The sequence below is a fragment of the Salvelinus alpinus genome, chromosome 5 (genome assembly GCF_045679555.1).
Source record: "Salvelinus alpinus chromosome 5, SLU_Salpinus.1, whole genome shotgun sequence".
Classification (NCBI taxonomy): Eukaryota; Metazoa; Chordata; class Actinopteri; order Salmoniformes; family Salmonidae; genus Salvelinus; species Salvelinus alpinus.
Window position 1 is genome coordinate 11,242,847 of NC_092090.1, and position 23,616 is coordinate 11,266,462.

General features: G+C 45.1%; 1 protein-coding gene across 1 annotated transcript in view; it reads left to right on the forward strand.

Annotated features, from left to right (window-relative positions):
- The first annotated feature begins 10,429 nt into the window (after positions 1-10,429).
- LOC139575539 (long-chain fatty acid transport protein 2) overlaps positions 10,430-23,616 on the forward strand; it is a 34,500-nt gene continuing 21,313 nt past the window's right edge. Inside the window, exons 1-4 of the mRNA XM_071400571.1 lie at positions 10,430-11,032; positions 11,325-11,534; positions 13,455-13,613; positions 21,150-21,274. Coding sequence (XP_071256672.1) covers positions 10,558-11,032; positions 11,325-11,534; positions 13,455-13,613; positions 21,150-21,274 — 969 coding nt within the window. The 5' untranslated portion in view covers positions 10,430-10,557. The remainder of the gene's footprint in view (positions 11,033-11,324; positions 11,535-13,454; positions 13,614-21,149; positions 21,275-23,616) is intronic.

Below are 23,616 nucleotides of genomic sequence, written 5' to 3' on the forward strand. Positions count from 1 at the left end.
GATGAACTAAACTACCCAGTAGTAGACTAGGGGTCAGGGGTCAGCCTGATGAACAAAACTACCCAGTAGTAGACTAGGGGTCAGCCTGATGAACTAAACTAACCAGTAGTAGACTAGGGGTCAGGGGTCAGCCTGATGAACTAAACTACCCAGTAGTAGTCAGGGGCCAGCCTGATGAACCGAACTACCCAGTGGTAGACTAGGGGTCAGGGGTCATTCTGATGGACTAAACAACCCAGGAGTAGACTAGGGGTCAGGGGTCAGCCTGATGAACCAAACTACCGAGTAGTAGACTAGGGGTCAGGGGTCATCTTGATGAACCAAACTACCCAGTAGTAGACTAGGGGTCAGGGGTCAGCCTGATGAACTAAACTACCCAGTAGTAGTCAGGGGCCAGCCTGATGAACCGAACTACCCAGTGGTAGACTAGGGGTCAGGGGTCATTCTGATGGACTAAACAACCCAGGAGTAGACTAGGAGTCAGGGGTCAGCCTGATGAACTAAACTACCCAGTAGTAGGCTAGGGGTCAGGGGTCAGCCTGATAAACCAAACTACCCAGAAGTAGACTAGGGGTCAGGGGTCAGCCTGATGAACCAAACTACCCAGTAGTAGACTAGGGGTTAGGGGTCAGCCTGATGAATCAAACTACCGAGTAGTAGACTAGGGGTCAGGGGTCATCTTGATGAACCAAACTACCCAGTAGTAGACTAGGGGTCAGGCTGATGAACCAAACCACCCAGTAGTAGACTAGGGGTCAGGGGTCAGCCTGATGAACTAAACTACCCAGTAGTAGACTAGGGGTCAGCCTGATGAACTAATCTAACCAGTAGTAGACTAGGGGTCAGGGGTCAGCCTGATGAACCAAACTACCAAGTAGTAGACTAGGGGCCAGCCTGATGAACCGAACTACCCAGTGGTAGACTAGGGGTCAGGGGTCAGCCTGATGAACCAAACTACCCAGTAGTAGACTAGGGGCCAGACTGATGAACCAAACAACCCATTAATAGACTAGGGGTCAGGGGTCAGCCTGATGAACCGAACTACCCAGTAGTAGACTAGGGGTCAGGGGTCAGCCTGATGAACCGAACTACCCAGTAGTAGACTAGGGGTCAGCCTGATTAACCAAACTACCCAGCAGTAGACTAGGGGTCAGCCTGATGAACCAAACCACCAAGTAGTAGACTAGGGGTCAGGGGTCAGCCAGATTAACTAAACTATCCAGTAGTAGACTAGGGGTCAGCCTGATGAACCAAACTACCCAGTAGTAGACTAGGGGTCAGCCTGATGAACCAAACTACCCAGTAGTACATTAGGGGTCAGGGGTCATCCTGACGAACCAAACTACCCAGTAGTAGACTAGGGGTCAGCCTTATGAAACAAACCACCCAGTAGTAGACTAGGGGTCAGGGGTCAGCCTGATGAACTAAACTACCCAGTAGTAGACTAGGGGTCAGGGGTCAGCCTGATGAACCAAACTACCCAGTAGTAGACTAGGGGTCAGGGGTCAGCCTTATGAAACAAACCACCCAGTAGTAGACTAGGGGTCAGCCTTATGAACCAAACTACCCAGTAGTAGACTAGGGGTCAGCCTTATGAAACAAACCACCCAGTAGTAGACTAGGGGTCAGGGGTCAGCCTGATGAACTAAACTACCCAGTAGTAGACTAGGGGTCAGGGGTCAGCCTGATGAACTAAACTACCCAGTAGTAGACTAGGGGTCAGGGGTCAGCCTGATGAACCAAACTACCCAGTAGTAGACTAGGGGTCAGCCTGATGAACCGAACTTCCCAGTAGTAGACTAGGGGTCAGGGGTCAGCCTTATGAAAAAAACTACCCAGTAGTAGACTAGGGTTCAGCCTGATGAACTAAACTACCCAGGAGTAGACTAGGGGTCAGGGGTCAGCCTGATGAACTAAACTACCCAGTAGTAGACTAGGGGTCAGGGGTCAGCCTGATGAACCAAACTACCCAGTAGTAGACTAGGGGTCAGCCTGATGAACTAAACTACCCAGTAGTAGACTAGGGGTCAGGGGTCAGCCTGATGAACTAAACTACCCAGTAGTAGACTAGGGGCCAGCCTGATGAACCGAACTACCCAGTGGTAGACTAGGGGTCAGGGGTCAGCCTGATGAACTAAACTACCCAGTAGTAGACTAGGGGTCAGGGGTCAGCCTGATGAACCAAACTACCCAGTAGTAGGCTAGGGGTCAGCCTGATAAACCAAACTACCCAGAAGTAGACTAGGGGTCAGGGGTCAGCCTGATGAACCAAACTACCCAGTAGTAGACTAGGGGTCAGGGGTCAGCCTGATGAACCAAACTACAGAGTAGTAGACTAGGGGTCAGGGGTCATCTTGATGAACCAAACTACCCAGTAGTAGACTAGGGGTCAGGCTGATGAACCAAACCACCCAGTAGTAGACTAGGGGTCAGGGGTCAGCCTGATGAACTAAACTACCCAGTAGTAGACTAGGGGTCAGCCTGATGAACTAATCTACCCAGTAGTAGACTAGGGGTCAGCCTGATGAACTAAACTAACCAGTAGTAGACTAGGGGTCAGGGGTCAGCCTGGTGAACCAAACTACCCAGTAGTAGACTAGGGGCCAGACTGATGAACCAAACAACCCAGTAGTAGACTAGAGGTCAGGGGTCAGCCTGATGAACTAAACAACCCAGTAGTAGACTAGTAGTCAGGGGTCATCCTGATGAACCAAACTACCCAGTAGTAGACTAGGGGTCAGGGGTCAGCCTGATGAACTAAACTACACAGTAGTAGACTAGGGGTCAGGGGTCAGCCTGATGAACTAAACTACCCAGTAGTAGACTAGGGGTCAGGGGTCAGCCTGATGAACTAAACTAAACAGTAGTAGACTAGGGGTCAGGGGTCAGCCTGATGAACTAAACTACACAGTAGTAGACTAGGGGTCAGGGGTCAGCCTGATGAACTAAACTACACAGTAGTAGACTAGGGGTCAGGGGTCAGCCTGATGAACTAAACTACACAGTAGTAGACGAGGGGTCAGGGGTCAGCCTGATGAACTAAACTACCCAGTAGTAGACTAGGGGTCAGGGGTCATCCTGATGAACCAAACTACCCAGGTGTAGACTAGGGGTCAGCCTGATGAACTAAACTACCCAGTAGTAGACTAGGGGTCAGGGGTCAGCCTGATGAACTAAACTACCCAGTAGTAGACTAGGGATCAGGGGTCAGCCTGATGAACCAAACTACCCACTAGTAGACTAGGGGTCAGGGGTCATCCTGATGAACCAATCTACCCAGGTGTAGACTAGGGGTCAGCCTGATGAACTAAACTACCCAGTAGTAGACTAGGGGTCAGGGGTCAGCCTGATGAACCAAACTACCCAGTAGTAGACTAGGGGTCAGCCTGCTGAACCAAACTACCCAGTAGTAGACTAGGGGTCAGGGGTCAGCCTGATGAACCAAACTACCCAGTAGTCGACTAGGGGTCAGGGGTCATCCTGATGAACTAAACTACCCAGTAGTAGACTAGGGGTCAGGGGTCATCCTGATGATCCAAACTACCCAGTAGTAGACTAGGGGTTAGGGGTCAGCCTGATGAACCAAACTACCCAGTAGTAGACTAGGGGTCAGCCTGATGAACCAAACTACCCAGTGGTAGAATAGGGGTCGGGGGTCATTCTGATGAACTAAACTACCCAGTAGTAGACTAGGGGTCAGCCTGATGAACTAAACTACCCAGTAGTAGACTAGGGGTCAGGGGTCAGCCTGATGAACTAAACTACCCAGTAGTAGACTAGGGATCAGGGGTCAGCCTGATGAACCAAACTACCCACTAGTAGACTAGGGGTCAGGGGTCATCCTGATGAACCAATCTACCCAGGTGTAGACTAGGGGTCAGCCTGATGAACTAAACTACCCAGTAGTAGACTAGGGGTCAGGGGTCAGCCTGATGAACCAAACTACCCAGTAGTAGACTAGGGGTCAGCCTGCTGAACCAAACTACCCAGTAGTAGACTAGGGGTCAGGGGTCAGCCTGATGAACCAAACTACCCAGTAGTCGACTAGGGGTCAGGGGTCATCCTGATGAACTAAACTACCCAGTAGTAGACTAGGGGTCAGGGGTCATCCTAATGAACCAAACTACCCAGTAGTAGACTAGGGGTTAGGGGTCAGCCTGATGAACCAAACTACCCAGTAGTAGACTAGGGGTCAGCCTGATGAACCAAACTACCCAGTGGTAGAATAGGGGTCAGGGGTCATTCTGATGAACTAAACTACCCAGTAGTAGACTAGGGGTCAGCCTGATGAACTAAACTATCCAGTAGTAGACTAGGGGTCAGGGGTCAGCCTGATGAACCAAACTACCCACTAGTAGACTAGGGGTCAGTATCATATACATTATCACTGACAGTCCCCAGCTCTCTCTCTATCATATACATTATCACTGACAGTCCCCAGCTCTCTCTCTCTATCATATACATTATCGCTAACAGTCTGAAATCCATGTACTGTCCACCACTACTGCTCCCATCAGAGAGCAGACACACTGAGAGAATTTACTAGTTTGTTTGTTTGGATGTCTTTTAGCCTTCAAAGGTTGCTAATCTTCCAAGAGTCTATAAAGTATAACATCCCTGCCCTTTAAAAGCCACTACGGCTTCTGCCAAGAGGTTTGAGCCTGTTTGGCGCAGCTGGTTATATGGGAATGTCCTCATTGCCCTGGGCAGGTTGCTGGTTTGAGTCTAGTGTTTCCAAACTGCATCCCAAATGGCACCATATTCCCTATATAGTGCACTCCTTTGACTAGAGCCCTATTCCCTATATAGTGCACTCCTTTAACTAGAGCTCTATTCCCTATATAGTGCACTCCTTTGACTAGAGCCCTATTCCCTATATAGTGCACTCCTTTGACTAGAGCCCTATTCCCTATATAGTGCACTCCTTTGACTAGAGCCCTATTCCCTATATAGTGCACTACTTTGACTAGAGCCCTATTCCCTATTAAAGTGCACTATTTTAACTAGAGCCCAAAGGCCCTGGTCAAAAGCTGCGCACTATATAGGGAATACAGTGCCATTTATTTGAGACACATCCCAAATCCACAGACCCCCCCCCCCCCCCCCCCGTTCCCCACGCTTTACAGTTGAACAAAATGGAGGGTACTACAGGTGTAGAGTATCAATCATTGAAGTATCCTACGTAGTACTGTACTGGCCATGGTATGGTGCTTTAAACCTGATCTGAGAAGCACATCATTCCCATGCCACGGCTCACTACTAGCGTCCAGCTCCGTGTGCGTAGGGTCCAGGGCAGAGCTGGAGCTTCAACAATCACATTTCCAGAGCTGGGCAGATTTCCAACCAGGGAAATGAGAGGCTATAGAGGCCAGTGGACTACAAGTGGGAAGTTATGAAATGATGAAACTTGGCTCTAGGAGGACCCTATATAATTATGCATTATGATAACATAGATAGGTCAACCACGTTGAAAGGTTTTTCTCCTGTCAAAGTGCAAGATTTGATCTATAGGTATCCAAGCAGTGCATGTACAGTCGTAGCCAAAGGTTTGAGAATGACACAAATATTAATTTCCACAAAGTCTGCTGCCTCAGTGTCTTTAGATATTTTTGTCAGATGTTACTATGGAATACTGAAGTATAATTACAAGCATTTCATAAGTGTCAAAGGCTTTTATTGACAATTACATGAAGTTAATGCAAAGAGTCAATATTTGCATTGTTGACCCTTCCTTTTTCAAGACCTCTGCAATCCGCCCTGGCATGCTGTCTATTAACTTCTGGGCCACATCCACATCAAAACTTTTGGCCATGACTGTACATGCACTGCTTGGATACCTATAAATCAATTGTGAGTGAGCCCACTCTTTTGGCTGAGAAGCAACCCCACACATGAATGGTCTGAGGATGCTTTACTGTTGGTATGACACAGGACTGATCGTAGCGCTCACCTTGTCTTCTCCGGACAAGCTTTTTTCCGGATGCCCCAAACAATCGGAAAGGGGATTCATCAGAGAAAATGACTTTACCCCAGTCCTCAGCAGTCCAATCCCTGTACCTTTTGCAGAATAATGGTCTGTCCCTGATGTTTGTCCTGGAGAGAAGTGGCTTCTTTGCTGCCTTTCTTGACACCAGGCCATCCTCCAAAAGTCTTCGCCTCACTGTGCGTGCAGATACACTCACACCTGCCTGCTGCCATTCCTGAGCAAGCTCTGTACTGGTGGTGCCCCGATCCCGCAGCTGAATCAACTTTCGAAGACGGTCCTTGTCACGCCCTGACCTTAGATATCTCTGTTTTCTTTATTATTTTGGTTAGGTCAGGGTGTGACGAGGGTGGGTATGCTTGTTTTTGTATTGTCTAGGGATTTTTGTATATCTAGGGGTTTTGGTATGTCTAGGTAATTGTAGGTCTATGGTGGCCTGAATTGGTTCCCAAACAGAGGCAGCTGTTTATCGTTGTCTCTGATTGGGGATCATATTTAGGTTGCCATTTTCCCTTTTGGTTTGGTGGGTTCTTGTCTATGTGTAGTTGCCTGTTCAGCACTCTTTGTATAGCTTCACGGTTCGTTTTGTTGTTTTGTTAGTTTTGTTCAGTGTTCATTCTTATAATAAAGAGAATGTACACATACCACGCTGCGCCTTGGTCTCCTCCCTATGACGGCCGTGACAGTCCTGGCGCTTGCTGGACTTTCTTGGGTGCCCTGAAGCCTTCTTCACAACAATTGAACCACTCTCCTTGAAGTTCTTGATGATCCGATAAATGGTTGATTTAGGTGCAATCTTACTGGCAGCAATATCCTTGCCTTTGAAGCCCTTTTTGTGCAAAGCAATGATGACGGCACGTGCTTCCTTGCAGGTAACCATGGTTGACAGAGGAAGAACAATGATTCCAAGCACCACCCTTCTTTTGAAGCTTCCAGTCTGTTAATCGAACTCAATCAGCATGACAGAGTGATCTCCAGCCTTGTCCTCGTCAACAATCACACCTGTGTTAACGAGAGAATCACTGACATGATGTCAGCTGGTCCTTTTGTGGCAGGGCTGAAATTGGGTGGACATGTTTTTTGGGGGATTCAGTTCATTTGCATGGCAGAGGGACTTTGCAATTAATTGCAATTCATCTGATCACTCTTCATATCATTCTGGAGTATATGCAAATTGCCATCATACAAACTGAGGCAGCAGACTTTGTGAAAATTAATATTTGTGTCATTCTCAAAACGTTTGGCCACGACTGTAGAGCCAGACTACTGCATGGCTATTTGACCAAGAGGGAGAGTGATGCAGTGCTGCATCAGATGACCTGGACTCCATAATCACCCCACCTCAACTCAATTGAGACGGTTTGGGATGAGTTGGACTGCAGAGTGAAGGAAAAGCAGTCAACAAGTGCTCAGTATACAGTATGTGGGAACTCCTTCAAGACTGTTGGAAAAGCATTCCTGGTGAAGCTGGTTGAGAGAATGCCAAGAGTGTGCAAAGCTGTCCTCAAGACAAAGGGTGGCTACATTGAATATTCTCAAATCTAAAATATATTTTGATTTAACACTTTTTTGGTTACTACATGATTCCATATATGTTATTTCATAGTTTTTTGAGTGGTTGGGGGGGGTCAGTGAACTTCCTGCATTTCAACACATTTTGCCATGGTGCAGAGAGAAAAATGTGTGGTTTTATAATACTATTATACACATTCTGTTTTAAAGTTTTAAAGCTAATTTCCAGCAATTCAACACGTTTTGCCATGGGGCAGGGGGGGGGTTGCTGTTTTATATCTCATATCATGCTTTTGTGCTCATTTTGTCATGACGCTGAGAGAACATTTAGTTGTTTTAAAGCTTATTTCCTGCTATTCTACACATATTGACATGATGTTGAGAGACAATTGTGCCGATTTAAAGCAAATTCCCTGCTATTCTACCCATTTCTCTATCACATGCTACCTAGGGCCCCACCCAAAGATAGGTTGGGGGCCCTGGGGCACGTGCCATGTGTGCCCATTTGGAAATCCCGCTCTGAGCCCATTAGCTCAATCACCACGAGGCTAACCTAGATCCTGTTAATATGAGTAGTCTGAAAGCAGGCTAACTCTGCTCCCTCCCTGCAGCCTGCTATGCTGTGTGTGTGTGTGTGTGTGTGTGTGTGTGTGTGTGTGTGTGTGTGTGTGTGTGTGTGTGTGTGTGTGTGTGTGTGTGTGTGTGTGTGTGTGTGTGTGTGTGTGTGTGTGTGTGGCACCTGGGTCATTAGAATTAACATGACCCTGGTGTACTGTGACTAAGGTAAAGGGTCTCAGTCTAGTAAATAAGCCCTTTCAACCCCACAACCTGACTCAGTGACTGTAACCTACATTCTTTACTGTCCTGTTGTGGTGTCAATCTGATTAGGGATCAGCAGGTAGGCTTCTAAGTGACATAAAGCGTCCTGTCAGGAGCCATCTGCTAACTTTCATTTTTATCTCAGACAGAGCCGCCTCTGCCTATACGCAGACTACGTGCTAACCGTGGGGGTCAGTCGGCATCTCAACTTACCGTTGAGAGATAGCATAGTAGAATACACAATGTGGTTGTGCATCAGCAGTTTTCCTCTTGTTATGTCAGTTACTGACAGTCAATCAGTTAGCCATGTCAGCTAACATTTTACAGATTGCCAGTTATCTAAATCTTTGTAGAAACATTGGCTGAATTATTGACCGGGCATACAAGGCACGTGTCCAGGGGCCCTGACCTCCATTGGGCCAGCATTTATTTTGTTAGTCACTCTCACTCAGATATCATATGATCATGACATACAGTACCAGTCAAACATTTAGACACACCTACTCATTCAAGTGTTTTTCTTAATTTTTTAAAACTATTTTCTACATTGTAGAATAATAGTGAAGACATCAAAACTATGAAATAACACATATGGAATCATGTAGTAACCAAAAAAGTGTTAAACAAATCTAAATATATTTTATATTTGAGAATCTTCAAAGTTGCCACCCTTTGCCTTGATGACAGCTTTGCACACTCTTGGCATTCTCTCAATCAGCTTCATGAGGTAGTCACCTGGAATGCATTTCAATTAACAGCTGTGCCTTGTTAAAAGTTAATTTGTGGAATTTCTTTCCTTTCTTTCCAATCAGTTGTGTTGTGACAAGATACAAATGGTATAGAGAAGATAGCCCTATTTGGTAAAAGACCAAGTCCATATTATGGCAAGAACAGCTCAAATAAGCAAAGATAAACAACAGTCCATCATTAATTTAAGACATGAAGGTCAGTCAATGGCATCCGTGACAGTGAGAAGCGTCCAACCATGATGTATACGGGTAAGATAGTCTAGCTTGCTACATTTTCAGATATTTCACATTTCTAATTTTGACAAAGTCATTTTCATTTCAAGTTCAAATGTACTGTTAGCTAGCTAGCTAATGTTAGCTGGTTGGCTCGCTAGCTAATGTTACGTGAATGATCTTATAATTTTTTAAAAATCTCACAGCCATTTGCTTGGCTAGTTATAGCCTAATGTTAGCTAGCTAACATTGAACCTGGTTGGTTAGCTACCTGCAGATTCATGCAGGGTAGTAACATCATGGTTAATTATTATGGTTAATTGTTTATGGTTAATTGTTTAGCTAACTAGCTAGCTAATTGTCTTAACAACAGACTCCACTATGCAAGTATCCATTTCAATAGATTGTCACTGCGACAACTGTTGATAGACGTAGCTGGTCAATTTGCTCGGGTTATCTACTCCGATTTCAGACCACGGGTAAGATAGTCTAGCTAGCTACACTTTCAGATATTACACATTTCTAGTTTTGACAAAAAGTATTTTCATTTCAAGTTAAAGTGTACTGTTAGCTAGCTAGCTAACGTTACGTGTATGCTCTTAATATTTGTATCTCAGAGCCATTTGCTTTGCTTGTTATAGCCTAATGTTAGCTAACTAAAATTGAACCTGGTTGGTTAGCTACCTGCACTTTGCAAGTGTCCATTTTAAAACTGCGACAACTGTTAGCCAGTTAGCTTGTGTGCTTGACTGCTTTTGTTAGGTCAGAAAGCTCGGATCAACCCTTAAAGAGATTGGTGGAGCTAAAGCTTAAGAGGGTGTGAACGATACTGAATGGGTGTAGACAAAGAAGAGCTCTCCAGTAGGTACCAAAACATTCAAAGGCCATTTTCTCAAAAGTGAGGTTACAGTTTTATCAACTTTCAAAGCAGAATAACTTTGCCATTGCTCATCGAATGCAGTGTATGATATACAATGTTGTAGCTCTGTCTCTGCTTTTATCCAATGTAAAATGTTGCTACATAAGACCGATTCAAGGCGGTCAGTGTATTTTGAGCTGTAAGAGGGTGTTTAATATCGGATTTCAGAAGAAAGAATGAAACACGTGGGCCTCCTGCACTATTAAATACTCAATGCCACGCCCTCACTTGAAAAAAACAACATGTTTAGTCGAGTTGAGGCATTCCACATTTGAAAAAAAAACTCGCCAGCAAAGGCAATACCGTACGCTGTGAATCTCCAATTCACCCAGAAGCATAGGAGCTCGACGTTGTGCTCAACAATGTACTTGGTTTCTATCCTTTTTGCCAGTTTGGCCATCACACCGCTAGTTCTTAAAACGTTCTTCCCTTACTTCTGGAAAGATGCATTCTACCTCGCGAACTTGGTTCGTACTTTGCTGAAGCTTGTTTTACGGAGGAGAAGAAAACCGTTATTTTTGGTTGTGGACCGATTTTTGGAGCAGTCGGTCGCGCATGCCGACAGACCGTTCATCGTGTTTGAAAATAAAACCTATTCGTATCTGGACACGGACAGAAGAAGCAACAAAATAGCCAATGCTTTACAGAGGCACTCGAAGCTGCGACCGGGGGATACCGTGGCTCTTTTTATGGGAAACGAACCTGCCTTCATCTTCACCTGGCTGGCCCTGGCCAAACTGGGATGTCCCGTAGCGCTTCTCAACCATAACATCAGATCTAGATCTCTGCTGCACTGCTTCAACTGTTGCAGCGCCAAGCTGCTCATAGCAGCCGAAGGTAAGTGACCAGTACCACTGGTTCAGTAGGCAGAGAAACTCATCCCGAGGCTAATTCCTCATAGACGGAAGTGTCTGGTTGAGATTACTACATTATGACATTAGGTGTTATTATTAGTTTATCAGTGACATGCACATCCAGACTGATGGAATGAAAAAGACAAACGTGTGTCATAGCCTATTGGAACACAAATGATAATCATAATCAAATGATCATTCAATCACGTTGGGGCAAAAGCTTTATTTTATTCTCTGCAGTCCAGTTTTGCTGAAATATTGAGTTGTTCTCTCAGAGCTTCAGGAAGCGGTGGAGGAGGTGCTGCCATCCCTGAGGGAGCAGGGTGTGTGTGTCTACCTGATGGTTAAGCAGTGTGACACACCTGGCGTGGAGGGGTTCTCTGACCAGGTGGAGGAAGCATCGGACACACCTCTCCCTCAGGCCCTCCGCTCAGACATCACCTTCAAAAGCCCCGCTGTCTACATCTACACCTCTGGGACCACAGGTGAGGGGGAGGACGTAGGGGAAGGGAGAGGGAGTGGTAGAGGTGAGAGGGAGGGGTACAGGTGAGGGGGAGGACGTAGGGGGAGGGAGGGGTACAGAAGTAGCCACTGTATATGAACCCCCCCTGTCTTCTGCCTGAAGCAACCACTGTATATGAACCCCCCCTGTCTTCTGCCTGAAGCAGCCACTGTATATGAACCCCCCCTGTCTTCTGCCTGAAGCAGCCACTGTATATGAACCCCCCTGTCTTCTGCCTGAAGCAGCCACTGTATATGAACCCCCCCCTGTCTTCTGCCTGAAGCAACCACTGTATATGAACCCCCCCTGTCTTCTGCCTGAAGCAGCCACTGTATATGAACCCCCCCTGTCTTCTGCCTGAAGCAGCCACTGTATATGAACCCCCCCCTGTCTTCTGCCTGAAGCAGCCACTGTATATGAACCCCCCCTGTCTTCTGCCTGAAGCAGCCACTGTATATGAACCCCCCCTGTCTTCTGCCTGAAGCAGCCACTGTATATGAACCCCCCCTGTCTTCTGCCTGAAGCAGCCACTGTATAGAACACCCCCTGTCTTCTGCCTGAAGCAGCCACTGTATATGAACCCCCCCTGTCTTCTGCCTGAAGCAGCCACTGTATATGAACCCCCCCCTGTCTTCTGCCTGAAGCAGCCACTGTATATGAACCCCCCCTGTCTTCTGCCTGAAGCAGCCACTGTATATGAACCCCCCCTGTCTTCTGCCTGAAGCAGCCACTGTATATGAACCCCCCCTGTCTTCTGCCTGAAGCAGCCACTGTATATGACCCCCCCCTGTCTTCTGCCTGAAGCAGCCACTGTATATGAACCCCCCCCTCTTCTGCCTGAAGCAGCCACTGTATATGAACCCCCCCCTGTCTTCTGCCTGAAGCAGCCACTGTATATGAACCCCCCCTGTCTTCTGCCTGAAGCAGCCACTGTATATGAACCCCCCCCTCTTCTGCCTGAAGCAGCCACTGTATATGAACCCCCCCCTGTCTTCTGCCTGAAGCAGCCACTGTATATGAACCCCCCCCTGTCTTCTGCCTGAAGCAGCCACTGTATATGAACACCCCCTGTCTTCTGCCTGAAGCAACCACTGTATATGAACCCCCCCCTGTCTTCTGCCTGAAGCAGCCACTGTATATGAACCCCCCCTGTCTTCTGCCTGAAGCAGCCACTGTATATGAACCCCCCCCTGTCTTCTGCCTGAAGCAGCCACTGTATATGAACCCCCCCTGTCTTCTGCCTGAAGCAGCCACTGTATATGAACCCCCCCTGTCTTCTGCCTGAAGCAGCCACTGTATATGAACCCCCCCTGTCTTCTGCCTGAAGCAGCCACTGTATATGAACCCCCCCCTGTCTTCTGCCTGAAGCAGCCACTGTATATGAACCCCCCCCTGTCTTCTGCCTGAAGCAGCCACTGTATATGAACCCCCCCCTGTCTTCTGCCTGAAGCAGCCACTGTATATGAACCCCCCCCTGTCTTCTGCCTGAAGCAGCCACTGTATATGAACCCCCCCCTGTCTTCTGCCTGAAGCAGCCACTGTATATGAACACCCCCCTGTCTTCTGCCTGAAGCAGCCACTGTATATGAACCCCCCCCTGTCTTCTGCCTGAAGCAGCCACTGTATATGAACCCCCCCTGTCTTCTGCCTGAAGCAGCCACTGTATATGAACCCCCCCTGTCTTCTGCCTGAAGCAGCCACTGTATATGAACCCCCCCTGTCTTCTGCCTGAAGCAGCCACTGTATATGAACCCCCCCTGTCTTCTGCCTGAAGCAGCCACTGTATATGAACCCCCCCCTGTCTTCTGCCTGAAGCAGCCACTGTATATGAACCCCCCCCCTGTCTTCTGCCAGGGCCCATTCTACTTCTGAACTCATCTCTCTCTGTCTGTTACTTCTGTAGGTCTGCCTAAAGCAGCAGTGATTAATCAGAACCGGCTGCTGGTAGCCCTGGCCGTGCTGGACTCCACCGGTGTCACACCAGGTGATGTCATCTACCTCAACTTGCCCCTCTACCACACCGCCGGCTTCGTCATCGGCTTCATAGGATCCATCGAGACAGGTGAGTTTATATAGGATCCATAGAGACAGGTGAGTTTATATAGGATCCATAGAGACAGGTGAGTTTATATAGGATCCATAGAGACAGGTGAGTTTATATAGGATCCATAGAGACAGGTGAGTTTATATAGGATCCATCATGACAGGTGAGTTTATATAGGATCCATCATGACAGGTGAGTTTATATAGGATCCATAGAGACAGGTGAGTTTATATAGGATCCATAGAGACAGGTGAGTTTATATAGGATCCATAGAGACAGGTGAGTTTATATAGGATCCATAGAGACAGGTGAGTTTATATAGGATCCATAGAGACAGGTGAGTTTATATAGGATCCATAGAGACAGGTGAGTTTATATAGGATCCATCGAGACAGGTGAGTTTATAGGATCCATCGAGACAGGTGAGTTTATATAGGATCCATAGAGACAGGTGAGTTTATATAGGATCCATAGAGACAGGTGAGTTTATATAGGATCCATAGAGACAGGTGAGTTTATATAGGATCCATAGAGACAGGTGAGTTTATATAGGATCCATAGAGACAGGTGAGTTTATATAGGATCCATAGAGACAGGTGAGTTTATATAGGATCCATCATGACAGGTGAGTTTATATAGGATCCATCATGACCGGTGAGTTTATATAGGATCCATAGAGACCGGTGAGTTTATATAGGATCCATAGAGACAGGTGAGTTTATATAGGATCCATAGAGACAGGTGAGTTTATATAGGATCTATAGAGACAGGTGAGTTTTTATAGGATCCATCGAGACAGGTGAGTTTATATAGGATCCATAGAGACAGGTGAGTTTATATAGGATCCATAGAGACAGGTGAGTTTATATAGGATCCATAGAGACAGGTGAGTTTATATAGGATCCATAGAGACAGGTGAGTTTATATAGGATCCATAGAGACAGGTGAGTTTATATAGGATCCATAGAGACAGGTGAGTTTATATAGGATCCATAGAGACAGGTGAGTTTATATAGGATCCATAGAGACAGGTGAGTTTATATAGGATCCATAGAGACAGGTGAGTTTATATAGGATCCATAGAGACAGGTGAGTTTATATAGGATCCATAGAGACAGGTGAGTTTATATAGGATCCATAGAGACAGGTGAGTTTATATAGGATCCATAGAGACAGGTGAGTTTATATAGGATCCATAGAGACAGGTGAGTTTATATAGGATCCATAGAGACAGGTGAGTTTATATAGGATCCATAGAGACAGGTGAGTTTATATAGGATCCATAGAGACAGGTGAGTTTATATAGGATCCATAGAGACAGGTGAGTTTATATAGGATCCATAGAGACAGGTGAGTTTATATAGGATCCATAGAGACAGGTGAGTTTATATAGGATCCATAGAGACAGGTGAGTTTATATAGGATCCATAGAGACAGGTGAGTTTATATAGGATCCATAGAGACAGGTGAGTTTATATAGGATCCATAGAGACAGGTGAGTTTATATAGGATCCATAGAGACAGGTGAGTTTATATAGGATCCACAGAGACAGGTGAGTTTATATAGGATCCACAGAGACAGGTGAGTTTATATAGGATCCACAGAGACAGGTGAGTTTATATAGGATCCACAGAGACAGGTGAGTTTATATAGGATCCACAGAGACAGGTGAGTTTATATAGGATCCACAGAGACAGGTGAGTTTATATAGGATCCACAGAGACAGGTGAGTTTTATAAGGATCCATAGAGACAGGTGAGTTTTATAGGGATCCATAGAGACAGGTGAGTTTATATAGGACCCATAGAGACAGGTGAGTTTATATAGGATCCATAGAGACAGGTGAGTTTATATAGGATCCATAGAGACAGGTGAGTTTATATAGGATCCATAGAGACAGGTGAGTTTATATAGGATCCATAGAGACAGGTGAGTTTATATAGGATCCATAGAGACAGGTGAGTTTATAGGGATCCATAGAGACTGGAGAGTTTATATAGGATCCATAGAGACTGGAGAGTTTATATAGGATCCATAGAGACTGGAGAGTTTATATAGGATCCATAGAGACTGGAGAGTTTATATAGGATCCATAGAGACTGGTGAGTTTATAGGGATCCATAGAGACTGGTGAGTTTATAGGGATCCATAGAGACAGGTGAGTTTATATAGGATCCATCGAGACAGGTGAGTTTATATAGGATCCATCGAGACAGGTGAGTTTATATAGGATCCATCGAGACAGGTGAGTTTATAGGGATCCATAGAGACAGGTGAGTTTATAGGGATCCATAGAGACAGGTGAGTTTATAGGGATCCATCATGACAGGTGAGTTTATATAAGATCTGTCGAGACAGGTGAGTTGACACTGAGTGCACAAAACATTAAGAACACCTTCCTAATATTGAGTTGCACCCCCCCTTTTGCCCTAAGAACAGACTCAATTCGTCGGGGCATGAACTCTACAAGGTGTCGAAAGCATGTTGACTCCAATGCTTCCCACAGTTGTGTCAAGTTGGCTGGGTGGTGGACCATCCTTGATACACATGTGATATTGCATTGTATGAGGTAGTAGGTGGGTAGGAGTTAATATTGAGGTAGTAGGTGGGTAGGGGTTAATATTGAGGTAGTAGGTGGGTAGGGGTTAATATTGAGGTAGTAGGTGGGTAGGAGGTAATATTGAGGTAGTAGGTGGGTAGGGGGTTAATATTGAGGTAGTAGGTGGGTAGGAGTTAATATTGAGGTAGTAGGTGGGTAGGGGTTAATATTGAGGTAGTAGGTGGGTAGGGGGGTAATATTGAGGTAGTAGGTGGGTAGGAGTTAATATTGAGGTAGTAGGTGGGTAAGGGGGTAATATTGAGGTAGTAGGTGGGTAGGGGTTAATATTGAGGTAGTAGATGGGTAGAGGGTAATATTGAGGTGGTAGATGGGTAGAGGGTAATATTGAGGTGGTAGATGGGTAGAGGGTAATATTGAGGTAGTAGGTGGATAGGGGTTAATATTGAGGTAGTAGGTGGGTAGGGGTTATATTGAGGTAGTAGGTGGGTAGGGGTTATATTGAGGTAGTAGGTGGGTAGGGGGGAATATTGAGGTAGTAGGGGGGAATATTGAGGTAGTAGGGGGGAATATTGAGGTAGTAGGTTGGCCGGGGGTAATATTGAGGTAGTAGGGGGTAATATTGAGGTAGTAGGGGGTAATATTGAGGTAGTAGGTGGGTCGGGGGTAATATTGAGGTAGTAGGTGGGTAAGGGGTTAATATTGAGGTAGTAGGAGGGTAAGGGGTTAATATTGAGGTAGTAGGTGGGTAAGGGGGTAATATTGAGGTAGTAGGTGGGTAGGGGGTAATAATGTGGCTTGGCCTTTCTAGTTGAAGCCTTTACTTAGCCATTTACTCCCCTCCCTCCCCCCCAATGGGAAATCAAATGAAAGAGGTCTTTGTGAACGTAAACCCGGTAGTCTGAACACAGCCAAAGCCACTGGGCAGAAAGAACTAAACAGCAAATGGGTTAGCCCGTCCCTTCTTCCTTTTCTCCTCCGTCCCAACTGGTACCCTTTTCCCTTTATAGTGCACTACTTTTGACCAAGACCCATGCACTATGTAGGGAATAGGGTGCCATCTGAGATGCCAACTCTCTTAGTGAGACCGTTTTCCCTAGTTCTCCAAGTGAGCTATAGTTAATTTCACTCCTCTGTTTGACCGCATAGCAGATGTGCTGATGAAGGAATTTATTTCCTATATGTTCATTAACCAATTGAATTATACAAAGCAAACATTCTGTCCGTTTCTAAGAATTTGTAAGATCCTTATTTGCATAAAATAGACATAGACCCGTGTCCAAATTAATCAATAGTGTTTATTCTCGAGAGATCTCTCCTTTAAAAACCATGTACCTCACATTATATATTACAAACAGCGTCATAGAGTCCCTCCCCCTCCGACGAGGACAAAGCTGATCAAAAGTTCATTCCAACACACTCAAGCACATACCTTACACAACATATCTGCATTATCTCCTGAAATCTCTCCTCAGTTTATTACCACTTAGCTGAGAGTTCCAGACCCCCCCCCCCCCCCAGATACAGAAAACCCAGAGGCCTTGAGCTATTCTCTCTTATCTCCACAGAGTTATAGCTTAGTGGTTCAACCATAGGTTAATGATCCATTTAGTTTTCTTTAGGCACACACACAGACATTCCTTTCTACCCCCCTACATGCTACCTAACAAATAATCCTAATGGTTAAGTTTCTGGGTATAATTATTTAATCATTTATCTTAAACCTTGATAAAATATTCTAACAGGTACTCATTGAAGGGATATTTAATCCTCTAGCGAAACCAAAACAGCCTCTTTTACCTTGTCTGAGAGAACTATGGTTCTGGAATGTCAGGGTTGGTTTAAAGCCAGCCCAGATTTCCCCCTTCACCACTTAACACGACCAGGAAAAGCTCCTGGCTCTAGTTAGAGACTATGTTTAGGGCCCAGAGTTTTCCCTCACCACGTAATCTGACCAGGACAGATTCTAAACAAGGCTCTAGTTAGAGACTATAATTAGGGCCCAGAGTTTTCCCTCACCACGTAATCTGACCAGGACAGTTTCTAAACAAGGCTCTAGTTATGGTCTAATGTATAAATGGGGCCTGGAGGTTGCCCAGGGGTTTATTGTAATTGTTCTGGGAAATAATGTTTGATGCTAAACGACTAAAATGTCAAATGAGACCGCAGAGGGAGCACGCCTTCATCTACATCGACGGGAGACGGTGAAAAGCTTCAAGTTTTACACATCACCGACAGTCTGAAATTGTCCACCAACACAGACAGTGTGGTGAAGAAGGCGCAACAACACCTCTCCAACCTCAGGAGGCTGAAGAAATTTGTCTTGTCCCCCAGAGCCACGGCCGGTTCACTTCACTACCATCCAGAAGGCCAGGTCAGTACAGGAGCATCAAAGCTGAGACCGAGAGACTGAAAAACAGCTTCTATCTCAAGACCATCAGACTTTTAAATAGTCACCATTATCTGGCTCGTACCCAACACCCTACCCTGAACTTTAGTCACTGTCACTAGCTGGCTATCATCCGGTTACTCTACCACGCACCTTAGAGGCTGCTGCCCTATGTACACAGTCATGGAACACTGGGCACTTTAGTAATGGAACACGGGGCACTTTAGTAATGGAACACTGGGAACTTTAGTAATGGAACACTGGGAACTTTAGTAATGGAACACTGGGAACTTTAGTAATGGATCACTGGGCACTTTAGTAATGGAACACTGGGCACTTTAGTAATGGAACACTGGGCACCTTAATAATGGAACACTGGGCACTTTAATAATGGAACACTGGGCACTTTAATGTTTACATACTGTTTTACCCACTTCATATGTATATATCTGTTGAATGCATTCCATTGTACAACTGACTAGGTATCCCCCTTTCCCTTTCCTTTCCCTTATACTGTATTCTAGTCAAGGCCATCCTATTCAACTATTGCTGTACATGTACTTTTCTTCAGCAATAGTACATATTCTAAAATATATGATATATTTCAGATTCTTCGAAGTAGCCACCCTTTGCTTTGATGACAGCTTTGCACACTCTTGGCATTCTCTTAACCAGCTTCACCTGGAATGCTTTTCCAACAGTCTTGAAGGAGTTCCCACATATACTGAGCACTTGTTGCATGCTTTTCCTTCACTGCAGTTCAACTCATCCCAAACCATCTCAATTGGTTTGAGGTCAGGTGATTGTGGAGGCCAGGTAATCTGATGCAGTACTGCATCACTCTCCTTCTTGGTCAAATAGCCCTTACACAGCCTGGAGGTGGGTTGGGTCCTTGTCCTGTTGAAAAACAAATTATACTCCCACTAAGCGCAAACCAGATGTGGTGGCGTATCGCTGCAGAATGCTGTGGTAGCCATGCTGGTTAAGTGTGCCTTGAATTCTAAATAAATCACTGACAGTGTCACCAGCAAAGCACACCCACACCATCACACCTCCTCCTCCATGCTTCACTGTGGAAACCACACGTGCAGAGATCATCCGTTCACCTACTCTACATCTCGCAGAGACACAGCGGTTGGAACCAAAAATGTCAAATTTGGACTCATCAGACCAAAGGACAGATATCCACCGGTCTAATGTCCATTGCTCGTGTTTCTTGGCCCAAGCAAGTCTCTTCTTCTTATTGGTGTCCTTTAGTAGTGGTTTCTTTGCAGCAATTTGACAATGAATACTTGATTCACACAGTCTCTTCTGAAAAGTTAATGTTGAGATGTGTCTGTTACTTGAACTCTGTGAATCATTTATTTGGGATGCAATTTCTGAGGCTGGTAACTCAAATGAACTCACCCTCTGCAGCAGAGGTAACTCTGGGTCTTCCTTTCCTGTGGCGGTCCTCATGAGAGTTTCATCATAGCGCTTGATAGTTTTTGCGACTGCACTTGAAGAAACTTTCAAAGTTCTAGAAATGTTCCTCATTGACTGACCTTCATGTCTTAAAGTGATGATGGAGTGTCGTTTCTCGTTGCTTATTTGAGCCGTTCTTGCTATGGACTTGGCCTTTTACCAAATAGGACTGTCTTCTGTATACCACACCCCACAACACAACTGATTGGCTCAAATGCATTAAGAAGGAAAGAAATTCCACAAATTAACGTTTAACAAGGCACACCTGTTAATTGAAATGCATTCCAGGTGACTACCTCATGAAGCTGGTTGAGAGAATGCCAAGCGTGTGCAAACTGTCATCAAGGCAAAGGGTGGCTATAGATTTGTTTTAACACTTTTTTTTGTTTTGTACATGATTAAATATGTGTTATTTCATAGTTTTGATGTCTTCACTATTATTCTACAATGTAGAAAATTGTAAAAATAAAGAAAAACCCTTGAATGAGTAGGTGTGTCCAAACTTACTGTATATATACTCGGGACTGCGACATTGCTTGTCCTAATATTGATATATTTCTTAATTCCATTCTTTTACTTTTTAGATGTGTTTGTATTGTTGTGTATTGTTAGAAGTTACTGCACTGTTGGAGCTCGGGAACACAAGCATTTCACTACAAGCATTTCACTATAACATCTGCTGAAGATGTGCATGCGACCAATAACATTTTATTTGAAATGTCCCGGTCAAGTCATGTGGTTAGGAAAAACTCCAAGCTGATTATGATGCACATGCAGTACCAGCTTAGTACTTTCTTTTGTCCACAAAAAAAAGGCACTAGTTCCTCTGACGGGTGCATATTTAAGGGACATTTAGTACTTGAATACAACAGGTTCACAGCATATGTGGCAACTTTTCTGCTCTCTCGGCCATTACAAGGTCATTTATAAGAGCACTGTCTTGCTCATTCCTGAACTAATACCTGTGCCTGGGTGTTAGGGTGGATGATGATGATGATGATGATGCACACTGCTGACTTACCATAACAGTGTTGTCAGCATTTCAGCTGTGCCATTGGTTGATATGAAGCGATATCACCTGCATGTTCTTAAAACTGATATTTTCATTGTTCCTCTCTCATCTCTTCTATCTGTCCGTCCCAGGCTCAACCATCATTCTGAGGAGGAAGTTCTCGGCCTCTCAGTTCTGGGATGAATGCAGGAAGTACAACGTTACCGTGGTTCAGTACATAGGAGAGGTGTTACGCTACCTCTGTAACACACCCAAGGTAAGCAACCTCAGCTGCAAGCTTTATACAAGGTGATCTTCATTTTCCCATTCATTGTTATTACATAGTAGTTGCTATGGTTCGTAGCATCCTGTCCAGGGGGTTTACGACATAGTAATGACATAGTAGTTGCTATGGTTCGTAGCATCCTGTCCAGGGGGTTTATGACATAGTAATGACATAGTAGTTGCTATGGTTCGTAGCATCCTGTCCAGGGGGTTTATGACATAGTAATGACATAGTAGTTGCTATGGTTCGTAGCGTCCTGTCCAGGGGGTTTATGACATAGTAATGACATAGTAGTTGCTATGGTTCGTAGCATCCTGTCCAGGGGGTTTATGACATAGTTGTTGCTATGGTTCTAGAATCCTGTCCAGGGGGTTTATGACATAGTAATGACATAGTAGTTGCTATGGTTCGTAGCATCCTGTCCAGGGGGTTTATGACATAGTAATGACATAGTAGTTGCTATAGTTCGTAGTGTCCTGTCCAGGGGGTTTATGACATAGTAATGACATAGTAGTTGCTATGGTTCGTAGCGTCCTGTCCAGGGGGTTTATGACATAGTAATGACATAGTAGTTGCTATGGTTCGTAGCGTCCTGTCCAGTGGGTTTATGACATAGTAATGACATAGTAGTTGCTATGGTTCGTAGCATCCTGTCCAGGGGGTTTATGACATAGTAATGACATAGTAGTTGCTATGGTTCGTAGCATCCTGTCCAGGGGGTTTATGACATAGTAATGACATAGTAGTTGCTATGGTTCTAGAATCCTGTCCAGGGGGTTTATGACATAGTAGTTGCTATGGTTCTAGAATCCTGTCCAGGGGGTTTATGACATAGTAATGACATAGTAGTTGCTATGGTCCCTAACATCCTGTCCAGGGGGTTTATGACATAGTTGTTGCTATGGTTCTAGAATCCTGTCCAGGGGGTTTATGACATAGTAATGACATAGTAGTTGCTATGGTTCGTAGCATCCTGTCCAGGGGGTTTATGACATAGTAATGACATAGTAGTTGCTATAGTTCGTAGTGTCCTGTCCAGGGGGTTTATGACATAGTAATGACATAGTAGTTGCTATGGTTCGTAGCGTCCTGTCCAGTGGGTTTATGACATAGTAATGACATAGTAGTTGCTATGGTTCGTAGCATCCTGTCCAGGGGGTTTATGACATAGTAATGACATAGTAGTTGCTATGGTTCGTAGCATCCTGTCCAGGGGGTTTATGACATAGTAATGACATAGTAGTTGCTATGGTTCTAGAATCCTGTCCAGGGGGTTTATGACATAGTAATGACATAGTAGTTGCTATGGTACCTAACATCCTGTCCAGGGGGTTTATGACATAGTAGTTGCTATGGTTCTAGAATCCTGTCCAGGGGGTTTATGACATAGTAATGACATAGTAGTTGCTATGGTTCGTAGCATCCTGTCCAGGGGGTTTATGACATAGTAATGACATAGTAGTTGCTATGGTTCGTAGCGTCCTGTCCAGGGGGTTTATGACATAGTAATGACATAGTAGTTGCTATGGTTTGTAGCATCCTGTCCAGGGGGTTTATGACATAGTAATCACATCGTAGCTGCTATGGTTCGTAGCATCCTGTCCAGTGGGTTTATTTGTACATCAAGCTGCCTCATGCCACATAAGCAGGAGGTATGGACCCGTTCTGGCTCGGAAAAGGCTTACATATTCTCTCTGGTATAGGGTATATGACTGACCAGGCATGTTTTCAGCCATGTTTCAGACAAGGATTTGAAAGTATTTGACATTATATTTTTGACCCGGGGCTGTAGAGTACACACTAATAGTAACAACATGATAGTAGGCCACTTGGCAGCATGCAGGGATCATGCGGGGGCCATGAGGAACCCATGCCGAGGCCATGCTGCAATCAATTCCCACATCTCTGGTGTTTTCCATGCGGGGGTCATGCTGGAATCAAACCCCACATCTCTGGTGTTTCTGGCATCTTCCATGCTCTAACCCACTGAGCTATGGTGAAACCACATGTTAGACTAGTGTTACAGACTAGTGTTACAGACTAGTGTTACAGACTAGTGTTACAGACTAGTGTTACAGACTAGTGTTACAGACTAGTGTTACAGACTAGTGTTACAGACTAGTGTTACAGACTAGTGTTACAGACTACAGTTACAGACTACAGTTACAGACTACAGTTACAGACTACAGTTACAGACTACAGTTACAGACTACAGTTACAGACTACAGTTACAGACTACAGTTACAGACTAGTGTTACAGACTAGTGTTACAGACTACAGTTACAGACTACAGTTACAGACTAGTGTCACAGACTAGTGTCACAGACTAGTGT